The sequence below is a fragment of the Solenopsis invicta genome, chromosome 16, assembly GCF_016802725.1.
Source record: "Solenopsis invicta isolate M01_SB chromosome 16, UNIL_Sinv_3.0, whole genome shotgun sequence".
NCBI classification, from domain to species: Eukaryota; Metazoa; Arthropoda; class Insecta; order Hymenoptera; family Formicidae; genus Solenopsis; species Solenopsis invicta.
In genome coordinates, this window is record NC_052679.1 from 15,090,592 (window position 1) to 15,109,963 (window position 19,372).

The following is a 19,372-nucleotide window of genomic DNA, read 5'->3' on the forward strand; positions in this document are numbered from 1 at the left end:
TTCGTTAAGTATTTTTCGAGTTGTGAAGCTTGAAAGTTACAGTACATTACAGCTTTCAAGCCTCACAACTCGGAAAATACTAAACAAAAATAAACTTTCTTGTAGTGTTTTGGAAAGGTCTCGAAATCGATTACAAGAAAATGCAATAAAAAATATGCAGGGTGTTCAAAAAGTCCAGGACATTCAACCGTTGGCACAATGACATTCGAAGGCATGCGGGGCCAAACTGGTTACGGGTCGAACGAGAGAGAGAGACATGGAGAGGAATGGAAGAAAGCAGAAGTAGACTGCGTAAAGGCTGCGATGATGATTGGAAAATTAGGTCGCGATATATTTCCTTATTTGTCCTCCATAAATATCAACTGGCTCTTGATAATATTCATATTGATAAAATTCCATTCTATCTTGTAAATAATTTTATTAAATCTAATTTATTCAATCAATTATTCGTAGAGAAGGAGGTATTATGGCTATTGTAAACAGAATAACTGCCCCTATTATTTCTATTATTAGGTAACAAAATCTAACAAGTGCTTATAGAATTATTCATTTAATAGTCCGCCGTTTTTTTGTGTGGCTCTAATATATCAATACATAAAGCTTACAATTGTTATAAGGCATTTTTACTTTTTTTAGCACTTTAACATTTTTTTAAGGTACATTCCAGCACATAATTACATATACTTCCTCATTGTTTTCAAACTTGAGCACGTTATCACACGAATGTATGTAAACTCAAATGTTTCTTGTGTTATTTTACTTTTTATTCGGTTGTATATATTTCAGGTTATGCAAAGTTAAACAATGACATTAGATTTTGTTAATATGGCTTTTTAAAAGAAATTTTCATACAAAAATATTTTTTTAGATAAATTAATTGTCACTCTAGAAGTCTGCGTTCAGAAGCATTACAGATATTATTTTATCCTTGTTATTTAACGATAAATATTATCTCTAATGATATCTTTAATGTTTCTGAACGCATAAAAATTTTAAACAATGGAAAATAAAAAATCGAGTAAAAAATATATAACTTTATAACAAAATATTGTTTTTTAAACTAAACTATTTTTTTAATTGATTTTTGGACTAGCTATATTATTACCATTTTTCCTCTTCCACCAATTATGCTGTACATTACAATTTTATAAATCACATACTAAGTAATAAATACTTCATTACTTTAAGTCTAAAATATCATAAGTAACACTTTGACAAATATAATTATTGAAGTTTCAATATGAAACACTGATTATTAAAAAAGTTATTTAATAAAATAAAAATGAGTGCCATTATACCCATACAGCACCGAAATATTTCAGAGATGTTTCAGAAATATTTCATGTAAAAATTGAAACATCTCAGAAACATTGCAAAATGTTTCTGCAACATCTCTGAGACAGCTCTGCAATAGCAAAATGTCCGCGATCCTTCCACTTTAAACCTTTCAGAGCTGTCTCAGAGCTGTCTGAGACCTTTCAGAGATGTTGCAGAAACATTTTGCAATGTTTCAATTCCTTACAATAAAACATCATACAGCACCGAAATCTTTCAGAAATATTTCTGAAATATTTCATGTAAAAATTGAAACACATCAGAAACATCTCAGAAACATTGCAAAATGTTTCTGCAATACTTCTGAGACAGCTCTGCAATAGGAAAATGTCCGCGATTCTTTCACTTGAAACCTTTCAGTGCTGTCTCAGAGATGTTGCATTAACATTTTGCAATGTTTCTGAGATGTTTCAATTTTTACATTAAATAATTTTGAAATATCTCTGAAAGATTTCAGAAGTATTTCATGTAAAAATTGAAACATCTCAGAAACATTGCAAAATGTTTATGCAACATCTCTGAGACAGCTCTGCAATAGCAAAATGTCCGCGATTCTTTCACTTGAAACCTTTCAGAGCTGTTTGTCAGGAAATAATGCAATAATTGAATAAATTATTTTTCTCCGCAATGAGCGAAGTGTGGATAGGAGTGTAAAATTCAATTTAGAGAAATTTTGCATTTTAAAAGTAATGTTAATAACAAAAGTGAATTTTTATTTAAATTATTTCTATGTATTTATTATAAAAAGCTTAAATTCTATATATGTATATATACATATATATTATATGTACAACTTAAAATAATATAATATTGAAAACGTAAAACACTTGAAACATAAAATAATACATCAACTTTTTTCTAAATTAAAAGTTACTGAGAAAAACGTTTACAAAATTTCTGTAAGTTATGCATGCATGTAAATATAAAATTAAACAAAAGCGGTCCAAACTTATAACAAGTTTAATCTTGTGATTTTTTTTGATTACGTTGCAATCGTTCCCTGAAAACATACAAATCTAAATTTAAAATATGTTCTTGTAATAAATTTACGAAAAAGTTTTACTTCCCACCAATATTTACTTACTCATCTCTGTCACATCGCAATTTTCCTTGTATAAACCATTTTGCTATAATTTGCGTAATTTGTTGGTCATCTGCAGTTTCAAATTTTGAAATGACACATTCTAAAATAAGGAATATTGTTCGTTTGAATCAGAATTATTGAAAATCTGTATGACTAACACATAATTAAATAATTAATTAATAACATGATTGAGAATTAATTAAAATTTGTTTATAAATTTTCTATTAAGAAATAGAATGTCTATAACTTTTCTTATTATAAAACAAAACTCAATTCAAAAGTATAATTTTTTCATTATTATAAATTTTCATAAAAAGATTGAATATTTATGAGAAAAAGTACGAAAATTTATAAAAATTTTTGATTACATAACACAATAAATTTTTGAGAAAATAGTAATTTTTGCGAACAGATATATTACATTATAAAACATATGAAAATCCATTAGGAATTAACAATATATTAAAACATCCTTAAAGTATATACTATGGAGGAAACAAACGGTGATGCAAACAAGGCAGAGAGGGGAATAGTTGATCATGATGTTCTCTGTGTCACACTCAATTATCACCGAATAGGTGTTAGGTCTGACGGGCCAATCAAAATTGAAGGAAAGAGAGAGCATCACAATCTACTGTTTTCTTCTCTGTCCTACACACAAGCGATGGCTTTCTCCTTTAGTTATGGTCTAAGAAAATATCTAAATTTCTGCAATTTAATTAGAAATTATAGAAATTTAGAATTGTTTACAATAATTTTTCTTTTTTTATAAGAACATTTTGTTCATTGTTTGACTTACGTTTTATGCATTTGGCGAATATTAAATCTTTAAATGCTGTCTTTTTTCCATCTTTTCCATTCCAACAGTACAGGGTGGAAAGAAAATTACTAATGGTATGTTTTAAAATAATAACCGTCATTTCATGATAAGTTTTGCCACCTAAGTGTTTCATATAAATTATCTAAAACATAAAAATTTAAAATAATAAGTACATTTTATTTGTGATATTAAATAACACAATTTTTATTCCGGATTAACAATAAATATCAAGATATCGTACAGCTCCGTGTGAGCATTATAAATAGCAGGTCACGAGTTCGAGCCCACATCCCCGTATATTTAAATTTCAAGTAATTCAGATTTCCCCGTATATTCAGATTTCAAATTATTCGTATTGCAATGATAACTTCACAAGAGCTACAGAAGAATTCTTTAGATGTAGGTGACGTAAAAAGATTGATATGGTCCTATTACGACTACAAACAAATATTGCAATAAGATATCTAATATACTTTACCATGTTTTTGAAAAAGTCGGCTTCTTGAAGGTCTAGTTCTAACTTGTCCAGATCTTCTTTCGTTTTTAAAGGAAAGGATACAATTTCTGTTATGTCAATATCATGCTTCTTATTTTTAAGACTATTTTCCAGTTTTTCTTCAAGACTATTCAATTTCCCATCAATGCGATCTAACTTAGCATCCATTTTATTACATCTACGTAGTAATTCCTTTTTTAAATCTAAAATATTAGTTATAAATACAATATTATTAAAAGTAAGTCGCATAAGTATAAAAAAGTCGATGAAGTATAAAAACATGATTCATATGATTATAGATAAATATGTTTAGATACCGATATCTGCCAAAAGTATTGCATTATTGTCTTTTGACACATTTGTTTCAGTGAAAGACTTTTTTGAAACATTCTGCACAGATGTATTATCATTACTGTGTTTTTTCAGCAGCATTTTCTAAAGGTGAATCCTCCATTGGTACATTATCATTTTTGGAATTCATGGACGTTTTCGAAAATGGTTTCTTTGGCGGGGGAGGTAACATATGTTGACTATCATTATCGCTTTCGTCAGAAACGCTAGTTGTTGTCGTTTTACGACGTTTTTTTTATGAGCATCATCGACGTCAGAAGATTCGATGTCCGAAAACTTCTCAGCCAACTTTACTTTTGCCATCCCACTTTCATATGAATCTGGATTATAAACAAATTAATGCAATTAACACATTTAGCTAAATGCCATAACATCAGCATGTGATTTTTCTGCAATATTAGCCCAAAATTGAAATTTAATTATGAGTAAAATTATATATAGTAAGAAATAGGATTATAAATCAATGCTAAAAAGCATATAAAGGCGTATTTACGTATTTATCTATATCTAATTGGTTTTGCAAATTTGTAATAAATTACATCTCTACAAATTACGCATTGTTTATGTTACGTTTATATAAATCTTTTTTATGTAGACAGTGCAAGCAATGTAAATTATTATAATTTGGATAATACAAATATATAAAAGTGTAATCAAATTTCAAGAGGTTATTAAGTTTGTTGCCATGCGCTAAGAAAAGAAAGCCATCATGACAACAATATAAACGATATAAATTGTATCAACATAAGCAATATATTATACATCGGTTCTAAAAGACGCTTTAAATTCTGTAGTGAGATGTTATAAAAACAATTGATATATGTAGGTAATTTTTTTCATTAATTACTAATAATCATAACATACATGTATCTTAAAACAGTCATTTACTCACTTGCTGTTCCAAAAATACGGACAACTTTCACGGTTTCCCAAGTTTCATCATCTGGTTCTTCGCACTCAGAAATATTTTTATGAAGTCTTTTTATGTTTTTATGCGTTGGCCAGAAGCATTCTGATGATCCTTTTAACCACTTGGTAGGGACTAAATGCAGTCCATCTTCGAATTCGACGACAGAAAATCGATTCATTTCTTTTCACTTATTATATTCTGCAACACAAAAACTGTAGCGCAGTCTACTCTATTGGAGCTTAAAATACCTTTAACAGAGATCTTTTGTGTCCTAATTTTGAACATATGTGTTTGTCTGAGTATAAAGTCAAAACACGACCATAAACAAGTATACTTTAAATACAACTACTTTTTTTATAATTAGTATGAAAAATATCCCATACATATAAAACATATACAGAACATATACATATTAAACTTAAAAATAACACTATATATATATATATTATATTAAAAATATTTAAATTTATATAAATAAAAAAAACTCGTAAAAAATTGACAAATAACCGACTCGCGATAAATTGACAAATAAATACAAATAATTTAAACATTAATAATATAATAATAAGAATATTATTCTTTACAGAAAATGTAAGTCAATGACAATTACAGACACATATGCGTACATACATACGCACGTGTGTGAGTGTGTGTGTGTGTGTGTGTGTGTGTGTGTGTGTGTGTGTGTGTGTGTGTACATACATACATACACACGCACGCATCTACACATACACACATACGCAGTATATATGTAATACTTTATTTAATTAAATTTAATGAAAACTCTTCATATCCTGCCTAAAAGCATTGCTAAAGTTTATATATAATATATAAAAAAAGTTGAATACATTATATACTATTGCGCGACAATAAACTGAATATTTTTCATAAAATAATCTAATTATGCAAAAATCATTATAATCATTTTTGTTCAATGTATTATTATATATTTTGTTTATCAAATTGAAAATACTCTCGTGATTATTTTGAAATTTATATGAACTATTATCGACCGTTTTTAAGTATGTATTACTGGGAAAACAACAAACTGATTATGATCGTACGGCATTTTCCACATTTTATTTCGAACATTCTCGCACGGCCAAAGGCATACAGCAGTGTCTTCGCGCATAACTTGTATACCCAACTCTTCTGATGCGCAAGGATAGATAGGTTCAGAATACAAATTTTTTACTACTTTAAGCTTCCTACCTATTATAAATTTTGTATTATCATTACATTTGACTAAATTTAAAACTGATATTACAGTTCCATTTTCAAATGAAATACAATTATTACTTGTGCTATTGGAATGGATCGTATATGTTTTAGTTCGTAATATTTTATACTGAAAAGCAAAGTTGTAACCATCAATTAAAGGTCCGTTTGAGTGAATTTTTTCAAAACAAATTTCATTACTGTTTTTTTGTTTCTTACTAAGCATATTAAAGTTATTGAGTTCGGAATATCTTCGTGATAATTGTTGAAGAGGTTTCTCATTTTTTCGAATCATTTTTTTTATATTTGACATGTAATTTTCAAATCTGAAAGCACTAAACTCGTCAATGGGTCCATACTTCCGCACATCAGAACAAATATGTAACAAAGTATGGAAATTATGAGACATAAATTTAACTCCGTAAATTTTTTTGAAACATTTTAAAAAATACTCTATTAACATTTGGGCCCATGTAATATTATTATTATCTTTCGAAAGATTAGGACTAGCAAGAATTGTTACAGCAATATGTAATGTTATAAAATTGATATACACATCTTTTCTTAATATATCCTGTAGCACAACTGGACCCGTGTAAAGAAGAAACTGACGAAATTCCGTTGCTTTCCATAATTTTACATCTTTTAGTGATCGTGGGCGTCGAACAAAATCATTTGGTACACAACTTTGCAAATTTAATAAAGCTCCTGAAATCTGATTTAATAACTGTTGAGATAATTTTACAGTACGCGGACCTTTAATCCAAAGTAATATCAATTTTTTCATTATTCCTAAACATATAAGGTGCATGTAATCAATTACAACGCTAGAAACTAATCCAAAATTAGGAATTTGCTTTAAAATCGTCTCACCAATTTGAAAATCGTCGTATTTATTATTAGCAAAATCTTCATCAGTTCTTAAAGCATCAATTATTTTTGTCGCTGGAAAACATAAACGTCCATCTAAAAATTCACCTGTAATAGTACATCGCGAACAACTATTGTAACCGGTATGATATTTTATTGATAAAATAAAAGCTTTTGCTGGAGCATCACAAATTAATCCATGAAAATTAATTTGTACTTGAATTTCATTATAAAAGAGTCCTGTATTAATTAATAAAATTGCTTCGTCAACAAATTGTGTTAAAAAATCATTGTTACACTGCGGTTTTCTTTGACCATAGTATGCTCCCACAATGAAAACTGATTTTAAAACTGTATCTGAACATAAAATGGGCCATAAAGTCGCATTGCTTGATTTGGAAATCGGTAAACCATCAATGTTTATAAAAATATCCAGACTAGCAGGTATTCGGCCTAAAACTGTATTATATTCATCTAACATTTTTTTTAATGCATTTTGTAAACCGAAATGGCAATATTGTCCAACGCCCATTTCAATAATTGCTGTGTGCCTTGGAGTTGAGAGTAATGTTCGAGGATCTTTTGGAAACGAATGTCGCGTATATTTACGTAATATAATCAAAAGTGCCCTGATAGCAACGTGGAAAATGTTAAATATAATTGCCCAAGAAGCTATATCCTTAATAAATTGATCATTTTGATTATCAGTTTTATCGCCAGGCTCAACATTTATATAATGTACTACTGATTTAGTTAATTCACTTGCATTTGTATCACTTTCACTACTATTGTTACTATCATTTCTATGCATTTCTCCCTCTTCATTATTTGATTCATTATCGTCAACCGTGTCACTTTCATTTAAATTGTCTACAAGTTCATCATTTCTATTGACAAATTCGTTTTCTAATAGCTCTAAATCTTCACTAGTATCAGATTGTAATAATTCGTCTCTCAATTCAAGATGTTCATTATTGGAAAGATTTAATAAATCTGAAGCAGTGTTATTGGCAATAATTCTTTGGAAATGCCGTTTAGAAAGAAAAGAATAATTTTTGTGTTTTCTATCCATCTTTATAATAAAATAACATACTAATCAAAACTGAAATAGCTATATGCTTCAATTAATAGATCTTCTAATATTTGTTCGTTTCTACAGTACATGAAATATAAAACTATTTGTTTTATAATTCATGTACAGTAGAAACAAATGTTAAATATACAAAACCTTTATTCAATAAAATACCAATCTCAACAGCTATGCGTTGGAATGATGGATTTCTCCGTATACGTTGGACTAGTGTGAATGTCCTTGACACTTCACGGATCGTACTTATTGAATCTAGTAACAGAAAAAAATATATACATACATATATATATACACACACACACACACATACACACACACACACATTTATACTAACTTAGGAATAAGAAAAAAAAGTTAAAAAAATTTACGAGAAATAAATAATAAATACTTTTTGTATTATCTTTATATATGTTGTAATTATTGTAGTTATTGAACTATCCTTACAAAGTGAAAGCTTTTGTCCTTCGAGAATAATATAATATTTTTTAGACGAAAAAGTTTAATAATTTTATATGTCTAATTTGTATACAATTTTTCTATCTTTATTACGTTTGTAGTGTTAATTTATATTATATTTCGTTATAGGATATTTCTTAGTACATAAAATATTACTTCAAAACTAATTTTTCTTCTCTGGAAACTTGAAATCAAATTAATATATCTAACCAGAATACCATTAATATAAGCTATTGAGAAACAGTAGTTTTAAATTTATCGCTTACCTCTGACGTCACACTTTGACAATTGTGATTGGTCGTATGCGTGTGAGTATACCCTTGTCTTTATAACATGTGTGAGACCGCCGTATTTCTTTACGTCGTATATCAAGAGACATAACGCCCGCGCGCGCGCGCGCGCGTGTGTGTGTGTGTGTGTTTGAATGTGTTTAGTTCCAAAAATTTTAGAATATTAGTGATGCAATAATCACTTTGTTTCCACGAAAAGCTTTGAAATGCTTAAATTGTAAGTGTAAAGTTCGCTTCTTGTACTAATTTTTTCTGAGTTTTATTAAAGCAACTAATAGGTTAGATTGTCCACAAGAACTACAGAGGGATGTATGGTTTGAGAGAGAGAGAGAGAGAGAGAGAGAGAGAGAGAGAGAGAGAGAGCGTGTGTGCGCGTGTGTGTGTGTATCTCTTCGCGCGACCGGCGACTTGCGATTACCGAGATCGAATCTTATGTGTACATATACATACATGTAAAAGGTTCTTTTAGATTAAAGTAATGATTGAAAAAATAACTCACCGTGTTATACTATTCTTCCTTGCGATTGTATCACATAATCACATGGAGCTACAGTTGTCGAACCTTGCAGACCAGTGCGATCTACACGACTGCACGATGCTGCGACTCGCGACACGTGACGCGCGACGATTTTCAGTTGTCAAGAAAATCTGAACGCTTGGGATCATCGCATATCGCGCATCGCAACAGTTTGCAACCAACCATAAAAATTCGCGCGTTTTCTTTTCATAGCCAGGCCATCAGAACCGTATGCACAAGCGTGCATACAAAGGCGTATATTAAAGACGGCGCAAAATTACAATTGCAATCTAAATCAATTATCTTTGTAGATAGATATTTATTACTTCGGCTTATTTTACATGCCAAGAAGGGACTTGGTTTACAATGAGTTCCTTACCACACGCATCCATCCATAACCCATACTTTCGCCTCGTGGCCGCTGCCTACCTATCCTACTATTTACATCCTTATTACCTAATATTTACAGTTCTTTTACTCTACTACATACATTCTACTCACAAATTTACTTTGTACTTTATTTATACTTTCGTTTGCCTATTATCATTTCGCCTTATCCTGCTCTTTGTGTTACTTTACAGTCTCTCTTACCTTTACCTCTATTTCGATATACGCATATATACGCTTACGCCACTGTTTACCCTACTTTTACCTAATCTTATACCTTTACCTCTTCTATTGCTATTGCCCGTTCTATTTATTAACGTCTATTTCCTTTCCTAATTTCCTTTCCTGTTCCTTTATTTCTTTCCTCATCTTTTTCACTTTCTTTCTCTTAAGCCATATCCTTCCTAAAATCCTTTCCTTAATCTTATCGAGATTATCTTCCCATATTTTTTCCATAATCTCGTCTTTTCCTTTGCCTAATTCCGCCCAGTCCTCTTTCAATTCCTGACATTTCCCTATGTAGTGTTCCATATTATCCCAACCTTCTTCGCAGAACACGCATTTTCTTTCCTCTTCTTCTAACCAATATTTATTTGCCTCTTCCATATTTCCACATCTCAAATTTATTAGTGCCCTGATTCCCTCTCCTCCCTTTATCTTATTTAAACTTTCTATTTCTAGGTACTTAGGCCCGGATTCCCTGCTCTTTACCCCTATTTCTCTGTATTTCTTGTTGTATCTTGACTCTAAAATCCTACTCTCCTCTTCTTGCATCTGTATATCCCTCTCCCTCTCAATTATCTCTAGTTCCATCTCTCCCCCGTCCTCCTTCCATGCCTCTACTGCACTCACTCCCCAACCATTTCTATTGTAATATTTTTCCCTCTCTTTGCTATATAAATCCTTCCTTCCTTTCCTCTCTTTCTCCATCCAACAGTTCTTGACTAAATTACCTGCTACCCCATTTTTGATCCTATTCTCATATCTTTTGGCCCTTATTCCCCATCCTATACGTAATTTTTCCATTCCCAATTCCCTGGTTACAATGTATCTTGGTGTGCAAAAATCTAATTCAAACAGCCATCTAACGTAATCTAACATTATTTTTTCCAACGCTTCTTTTTCTGCCCAGCCCCATATTTCCGCTCCATACGCCATTACACTCTGAACCAGGTACCTAAACAGAGTCCACCTCCTTCTGAAATCATTTCTCCCTAATCTCTCACCTAATCCCCACACCTTATTTGCTGCCAACCTTCCTTTTCTACTCAATTCTTTTATATGTTCCTTATAGTTCCCTTTCCTGTTGAACGTGAAGCCTAAATACTTAAACTTATTTACCTCCTCTATTTCTTTATTTCCCCATTTCCACACTTCTTTCCTTTCCTTTCCTTTCCTGTTAAATACTAATACCTTTGTTTTCTCCGCACTTAACTCTAATTTCCTATCTCTTAAGCACCCTTTAAATGTTCCCATCATGTCCTGCAAAGCTTCCCTATTATTCGCAACTAGAACTACGTCGTCTGCGTACATCAGACTCCATATCCTCTCTTCACCGATTTTTACCCCTCCTACCCCCCTATCCCTTAACCTATTTTCTACTTCCATCATATATAAATTAAAAAGGAGTGGACTCATTACACAGCCCTGTTTTACGCCCTTTTTTGTGTAGAAGTTCTCTGTTGTTCCATACCTCGTCCTCACTGTCATCTCCGTTACCTCGTACATCCTTTTTACTCTTCTTATCATCTTCTCGTCCAAGCCATTTCTTCTCATTATTTCCCATAACATCTCCCTGTCCACATTGTCGAATGCCGCCTTCAAATCTGCAAAAAGGGCATATACCTTTCTTCCATCTCCCCCTTCGCTTATTTCTCTTTGGGCCATGTGGCTGAGAACAAATATGTTGTCTATGGTCGATCTCCCTTTCCTAAATCCTGCCTGACCTTCTGACAACAGACTCCTCCTTTCTACTTCCTTCTCTAATCTATTCCTTATTATTTCTGCATACACCTTGTACGCCGTGCATAGTAACGAGATGCCTCTGTAGTTTTCCATTTTCTCTTGGTCCCCTCTTTTATATAAGGGTACTATAATACTCCTCCTCCATTCTTCTGGCATCACTCCCTCTTTCCATACTTGTTGTATCAACCTTACTACTTTTTCTCTCAGGAAACTTCCTGCATACAACCACGCTTCCATTGGGATCCCATCTATCCCCGCGGCTTTCTTCTTCTTCATCCTTCCAATTGCCCTGCCTATTTCTTCTCTCTCCAAATCCTCCTCCTCTGTGCAGGGGGAGCCCTCCTCTGTGCAGGAGGAGCCCCCCTCTCTGATAGAGAAGCCCTCTTGCGGCTCCTCCCCCTCTCTCTCTCCTTCCTCTCTCCTTTCCTTTATTTCTTCTCCTTCCAAAAGTTCCAGGAAGTACCTTTTCCATTCTTCCTTGCTTCTATTGTTTTCTTTCCAGACTTTTCTCCCTCTCTTCTTGTTTATATATTTCCACACGTCCGCTTCCTTTTTTAATCTCTTCAGTTCTTCTTCTTCCTCCTCTCTTTTCTCCTTTGCTTTTTCCTGCAGGAATTCTTTGTACCTTGCTCTTTCTAGCATATACTCCTCTCTTTCCACCTTCCCTGACTTCCATCTCTTATGCATTCTTTTTACTTCTCTTTTCTTTCTTGTACAGCTCCTGTCCCACCAGTCTCTGTGTCCTAACTCCTTTTTTCGTCTCCTTACTTTTCTTTTAACCATTGCGCTGTAGACTATGTTTTTAATTTCCTGCCATCTTCCTTCCACCGTGACTTGTATCTCCTCTCCTCCCTCTCCTTCTTCCGTTGCCTTATTGAAGCTCTCGATCGCTTCTCTATCCCATACTATTATTTCCGCTTCCGTCTCTTTTTCCTTTCCCTCTTCTTCCGGATGCTCCTCTTCTTCTGCTTCTCCTGTTCCTTCAAGCTCCAGGCACAGAGGCATGTGGTCTGAGTCCACCCTTTCTCCTACCTTAAAATTAACTACATTTTCACGCATCCTATCGTTAACCATTACATAATCTATCACGGTGCTACCTCTTGGTCCTATATACGTAAATTCTCCTTCCCAATCTCCCTCCGTTGCCCCGTTCAAAATACTCCACCCTTTTTCCTGTATCCATTCTATGAAATTCTCCGCTCCGTTCCCTGTTTTTTTGTCCTTACTGCATCTTCCCATTCCCTCCTCCTCATCTCCTCCTCCCATCTCTCCTATCCTCAAATTTAAATCTCCTCCTAAGACTAGTTTTGCCTCCCCTACCTCCTTTAGAAGTTCATCTAGACCCTCCCTTAATTTCTTCTCCTTCTCTTTATTATAAATTGATACAATATATACCCTTTCCTTTTTCATCCTTACCTCAGACAGAATCATTCCTTCTACCTCCCTACGGCATAAGCTACCTCCATCCATTCCCCATCCTTTCTTTTTTCCAATCACAAAACCTCCCATAGACCTTCCCTTATTCTTAACTTTCCTCGCATAACTGCACCACCACTCATGAGTTTTCGGTAACCTTCCCTTTAAATTTTCCCAACCTTTTTCCTCTATCCATACCTCACTGAGACTTATGAAGTCGAAGCCTCTTATAAATTCCCAGAATTCTTTGTCCTTGTTATTTACCCCTGCTACATTCCAAAACAAAAACCTTCCCTTCCTTTTTCCTCTGTTTCCTTTCCCTTTTTTTATATTTCTGGTTTTCTCCTTTTTTTCCTCCCTAAACCTACTTTCCCCCCCTCCCCCCTCCTCCATGTTCCCTTCTTGGCTTAGCCGAAATTCTGTCTTCCTAAGCTATCTTCCCTCCTCCTCTTATTTTCCTCCTCCCTCTCTATTTCTGCCCAATCTATCCATTCCCCCCCTATTCTCACCCTTCCCCTTCCCACTTTTACAATTTTTCCTTTATCCCTCTGTTCTTTTGCCCACCTATTTATCTTTTCTTGTATCTTCCTATCCTCCCAACTTAAATCGTTTGCTATAAAAATTGATCCTCCCCTTAGTCTATTTTTATTTTTCATTATTTCTTCCTTTTGTTCGCTGTTACTTAATTTCACTACGATTACCTTTCCACTTACCCTACACTCCTCTACCTTACATTCTACCTCTAATTTATCCCTAAACCATTCCCTTAACCACGTGCATCCTTTATTTTTATCTCCTTCCATCTCCTTCGTTTCCTCGATCCCCCTTATTATTATATTACAACGTCTCTCTTCCCTATCTTTCTCTGACATCCATCTCTTTATTTTGTCCACTTCTTTATCACTTAGCCCTGAGCTAGCCCTGCTGTATTGTGAAAACCTGCTCGTTACACTTCTGTCGTCTTCCATTTCGCTCCTCCCTGCACCTTCTTCTCTCGCGCTTTCCCTCTCTAATGCTTCTAACCTCTCTTCCATTTTCTCGAGTCTCTCTTTCCATAGCTTTTCTTTTACTTTAAATTCCTCTACATATTCCCTCATTGCCTTTCTTTCCTCCTTTATTGCATTCAGTTCCCTGCCTATCTGGTCCCTAAATTCCCTTCTTTCTCTTTCGCAACTGCAATGTTCATCCTTTTCCGTCGACAGCCTAAAAGTTACCTTTTTCCCTCCTTCCTTATCCTCTATTAACTTTCTCTGCCTATTGTCTCCCTTTGTCTTCCCTACACCTCCTACACCTGACCCTCCTGCACTGCTCGCGCTCCTCGTCGACATAACCTACGTTTTTCTGTCCCGTTGAATTTCACTTCGCCGCTCTATTCTCCCTCTACCCTGCTTTCTCCCTCCACTCGCCCTGCTTCCTCGCTTTCCTCCCTTACCTCTTACCTACCTACAACCCTCCTTTACCTACAATTTCGCTCTTTTTACGCTTATCGCTCACACACACGCTCTGCACACGTCCGCTCTCACTCGCCACACCTAACCAAGTCTCAATTATCTTTGTATTAAACACCAATTGTGTGTGTTCGCTTCCGTTAGATTTATATTAATTTCTTTCAAAACCAGTACCGTATTATCAATTTAGATTTAAAGAAATCAATTATGTTACATATACAAAATCTGAAACCATACATTAATTAAATCGAATAATAAGTAATTGTTTATTTTTCAATGTTATTAAAATCTTTCCAGTATATTTTTCAATACATACACATTATCAGCTATATTAAGGTAATAATAAAAAATCATGCATGTTCTTTTTTTAAAAAATATTTTTGAATTTATAAAAATGTCTTATTTATAAAAGATTGAACGCAAAATAATCAACAAAATATAATGTTGTTTCTAAATGTATTGCTTGTGAAAGGTGTTATAGCTCAATCGAAAGATTTGCAATATTTCGATCTTATTAAACGTTTCAGAGATATTACAATTAATTCAACTAAAAATTTATAAATATATTTCATGAAATATTTCATAAACAGCTCAACTGAATTTAAAGATCTGCAAATTATTTCATATGAAATGTTTCAGAAATAATTCAATTGAAAGTTTTTAAATTAATTGCATGTGAAAGATTTCAGAAACAACTGAACTGAAAGATTTTCTAAATTATTTCATATGAAATGTTTCAGAAATAATTCAACTGAAAGTTTTTCAATTTATTACATGTGAAAGATTTCAGAAACAACTGAACTGAAAGATCTTCTAAATCATTTCATATGAAATGTTTCAGAAATAATTCAACTAAAAATTTTTAAATTTATTACATGTGAAAGATTTCAGAAACAACTCAACTGAAAGATCTTCTAAATCATTTCATATGAAATGTTTCAGAAATAATTTAACCAACAGTTTTTAAATTTATTACATGTGAAAGATTTCAGAAACAACTCAACTGAAAGATCCTCTAAATCATTTCACTTGAAATGTTTCAGAGATAATTCAATTAAATTTTTCAAAAATTATTTTCACGTGTAAGGTTTCAGAAACATTTCTGTTGCAACATTTCATATGACACATTTCAGAAATCTTTCAGAAATGTTGCATATGAAATGTGAAAGGTTGAAATAATTTTGAAACCTTTCAGAAAGCTTTCTGCAATGATCGGTGCTGTATGGGTATTATCTTCTTTTCTACTAATTTCAAAGTATATGTATAAATCTTATATATAGTCGTTTTGCAAAGAGTTGTTAATCGTTGATCAGATATCAGAAACGGAATTCAGTTATAATCGTGTTATAAGGCAAATACAACTGTGTTATTTTTAATTATAAACTATATTATATCATTTTAGATATAAATTTGCTACTATTAACGACTTATGACTCCCAAATAGCCATACTGCTGAATTACGACTAAAGTACTCATTGTAAAACGGCCATTAGAAATCACTTGAGAGAAACCTTTTGAGTAGAATCATGATAATAAAATTAATAATGGTAATTTTGGAAAAAATACTTACAGGCCTATCATCCTCTGACATCGTGCACTTATATGCAGGCACACACGTTATATACTTTAGCCAGCTTCTTTTATAGCCATCTTTTGAAACGTACAATTTTATTTCAATTCCTTTTTTACAGGAAACAATAGTCTGCAACAGAATAATAATTTCACATTAGAATAGAAAATACATAACCTTAAATATGTGCATAATAGTAACAATTATTGAAGAGATACAGAACAATCATATATTAAAAATATGTTCAAAAAGTAATAATTTTATTTATTTATTTTGTTACAATATATAATTTATGATAAAACAAGGGATTACCTGTGATATAAAGCAATATATGCAGATGCACGTGGTATACTTTAGCCAGTTTTTTATAGTTGCGACTACGTTTCGAAACTTTCTTTTTTACAGGAAACAATAATAATAGTCTGCAACAAAATAATAATTTTACATTGGAATAGAAAACACATAACCTTAAATATGTGCACAATAGTAACAATTATTGATGAGATGCAGAACAATCATATATTAAAAATATGTTCAAAAAGTAATAATTTAATTGATTTATTTTGTTATAATATATAATTTATGATAAAAAAAAAAAAGATTACCTATATAAAGCGATGATACACGTTGTACACTTCTGCCCACTTTAGCCGCCCCGGCCGGTACCAAGGTAGGGACGAAAGACGAAAAGAGGTTAGAGGAGCAGACACACCGCGCCGCGGCACTTTTCACTGCAACTCTCGCGAGTATCAAATTGATATCGAATCGACAACAAATGGATATTCAATAAAAACAAGGAAAAACATTGAAAATCTTGAAAGAAACATTATATTGTATTATTACTGCTACCAACAAATACAAATATCATGATGTTACGTCCCGACCGAGCGCGGTCGCCGTTGGGCAGAATACGCGCGTTTCGGCGAATCTGACTGTTTCGAAGCCTAAGCTTCGGGGACTCCACAGCCAAGGAGCGGATCGCGTGGCCGGATTTACCGGCGGACGGGCCCGATTTTCCGCGGCCAATGGCCTAGTGAGGGGAGTTTTGTAACCTCAGAGGGTGTGTCGCGTGAGCGCGAGTATGGTGGCGTCGGAATCGTTCCAGGGACTATCTCTTTCTCGGATTAAATAAGTTATGAATTCTTCCAACTCGTGGGGGCAACGGTCACAATCGAGAGGGTGACGGCGGGCAGCTACGGGCGCGCGGCAAGAATCGCACTTTTGCGGATTGTATGGATGGCCAAGATAGATATAGTGGGTAATTACCCCGAGATAATTTTCTTTCTTAGAGCTCGAGTGTTTGCTTTTACACTCGAGGCATAATACCGTTGATTCGTCGTCGTTGCAAAAATACAGAGAGGTTACGCACTGGGCATTGCGTAACCATATACCGAACGAGCAATTCGCTTCGCGTTGAGCACGGACCGAGAAAATGGCAATGCGCTGCGGTGGGCACATACTCTAATTTACCGTATACTTATTATTCTTCAGGGCATAAACATGTGCACGTCTCTTCGATCTCTATTATAGTAGGCTCGATGTTAAGGTATGGCTTGTTTTCTGAGTCGTACAAATGACGCGCGAGGTCGTTCAATGCTTCGTAGCACTCGACGCAGTCCACCGCGGTCTCCGGAAATGAGATTAAACGATTGCAGGACGAGCAGCGTATGGCTTCTTCGTCCCCGCCGACAATTAAATAGTGACGCGTGACTGAGTTGTAAAATACGCGGTCGCGAAGAGGGAGGTTATTTTGGCACCTATCGCAAATGATGGTGTGATTAATTTGGTGCTGATGGAAGGTGGCCAGGCTACACAACGCGAAGTTAATTAATATCGCCCAATTAAAATATGGGGCTTGAGTTGAAAAATACGCGTTATGTGACATGCTTTATTGGACGTTGCGACTTAGCTTTTAGAATGACGGTTGCTGTTGAGACTGTTGTCTCTGCCTTGGTGGCCGCTCTGGTCAGGTGATGATCGTCCTCGTCCTTCTCGGCTGTCCGGTTGTCTTCGGACCTCGACCGTGGTACTTCTGTTTATGCACTACATTCGCGTCGCGGTGTTGCGTGCATGGAAGCGGGGGTGCATGGAAGCGGGGGAGGTTAAGCGTGGAAATTAAGCGAAAGCGTGTGTGTATAAACTACCCTTTTATTACTACGATATAAAGGGTAAAAGAAGTGAGTTACAAAAGCACAATTTAAACTACGATTACATTAAAATTAAGCTTACAGTACAAATTTAAAATAACGGTGGATTTAGGGTTAGGCTTAAAATTAGAATTAGAATTGGAATTAGAATGTGTCTCGATTTAGGATTTGAGTTAGAGTTTGAATTAGAATGGATTTTCGAATTAGAGTTAAAATTGGAATTAGAGTGACTCGCTTGGATTAGCGCGAACTAGTAGCTCAGGGGAACTCGGTCGCTACAATTGCGACACGGAACCGTCCTGGCTACACTAACCCTGATCTCTACTGTCGAGTTCGAACTGCACTGCCCGGAGTCGCGGGCTGCATCCCTATTTATACGATTTTTGAGACAAAGCTCTGGAAAAAGCGCGGCAAGTCGGTATCCTTAGTGGGGGTTGCTGCTGATGCAACCACCACTCAGATTTCTTAAATGAGGAAACTCAAATTCAAGTGTCGTGCGAGCGGACTTCTTCGCCGTGACCATCCGGCACTGAGAAATGTCAGGGAAATGTCAGTTCACGATTTTATGACTTTAACGGTCGCGCAACAGATTTCTCTGTCGCGGTGTCTTTCAAGTGCCGTGCGAGCGGACTTCTCCGCCGCGACCATCCGGCGCTGGAAAATGTTGGATTGAGATTTTATTACTTTTCGAGTGTCGTAGGCGCAGTTTTCCTCTAGCAACCTTCCGTCACTGGAAAATGTTAAATATGATTTTACGACTTACTGGCCGTGCGTGCAGATCGCTTTGCCGCGACTATCTGGCGCTGGGAAATGTTAAATAGACATTAGTCTATGATTTTTATGACTTACTGGCCGTGCGTGCAGATCATTCTGCCGCGACTATCTGGTGCTGGAAAATGTTAAGAACAGGATGCGACCTGACAGTTAGATTTGTTAGCGAATGCCGGCTTGCCCGTCTGTTCAATATCGGTGTCGAAAAATTTATACTCGCAACGTCGCGGA

At 34.4% G+C, this 19,372-nt stretch overlaps 1 protein-coding gene across 3 annotated transcripts; it reads right to left on the bottom strand.

The window, feature by feature from the left end:
* Nucleotides 1-2,209: 2,209 nt before the first annotated feature.
* LOC120356876 lies at nucleotides 2,210-18,963 on the bottom strand. 3 transcript variants are annotated; one of them, XM_039459178.1, is made up of 10 exons: nucleotides 16,829-18,963; nucleotides 16,536-16,645; nucleotides 16,224-16,355; nucleotides 8,313-8,426; nucleotides 4,979-5,194; nucleotides 4,053-4,406; nucleotides 3,718-3,938; nucleotides 3,219-3,381; nucleotides 2,420-2,489; nucleotides 2,210-2,335 (listed from the first exon to the last, which is right to left on the bottom strand). In XM_039459178.1, the coding sequence occupies exons 6-10, from the start codon at nucleotides 4,165-4,167 to the stop codon at nucleotides 2,296-2,298; spliced, it is 609 nt and encodes a 202-aa protein (XP_039315112.1). In that variant the 5' UTR covers nucleotides 4,168-4,406; nucleotides 4,979-5,194; nucleotides 8,313-8,426; nucleotides 16,224-16,355; nucleotides 16,536-16,645; nucleotides 16,829-18,963; the 3' UTR covers nucleotides 2,210-2,295. The 3 variants fall into 3 exon arrangements, with proteins under 3 accessions (XP_039315112.1, XP_039315111.1, XP_039315110.1); XM_039459177.1 differs by having other exon boundaries at nucleotides 2,420-2,519; nucleotides 8,331-8,426; nucleotides 16,829-18,957; XM_039459176.1 differs by having other exon boundaries at nucleotides 2,420-2,519; nucleotides 16,829-18,957.
* Between the last annotated feature and the right edge of the window lie 409 nt (nucleotides 18,964-19,372).

Coding starts and splice junctions, on each gene's coding strand:
- LOC120356876 (XM_039459177.1), bottom strand. CDS start 4,167: ATGCTGCTGAAAAAACACAGTAATGATAATACATCTGTGCAGAATGTT. Junction 3,939..4,052: donor AATACTTTTGGCAGATATCG/GTATCTAAACAT, acceptor CTAATATTTTAG/ATTTAAAAAAGGAATTACTA. Junction 3,382..3,717: donor CCGACTTTTTCAAAAACATG/GTAAAGTATATT, acceptor TTTATGTTTTAG/ATAATTTATATGAAACACTT.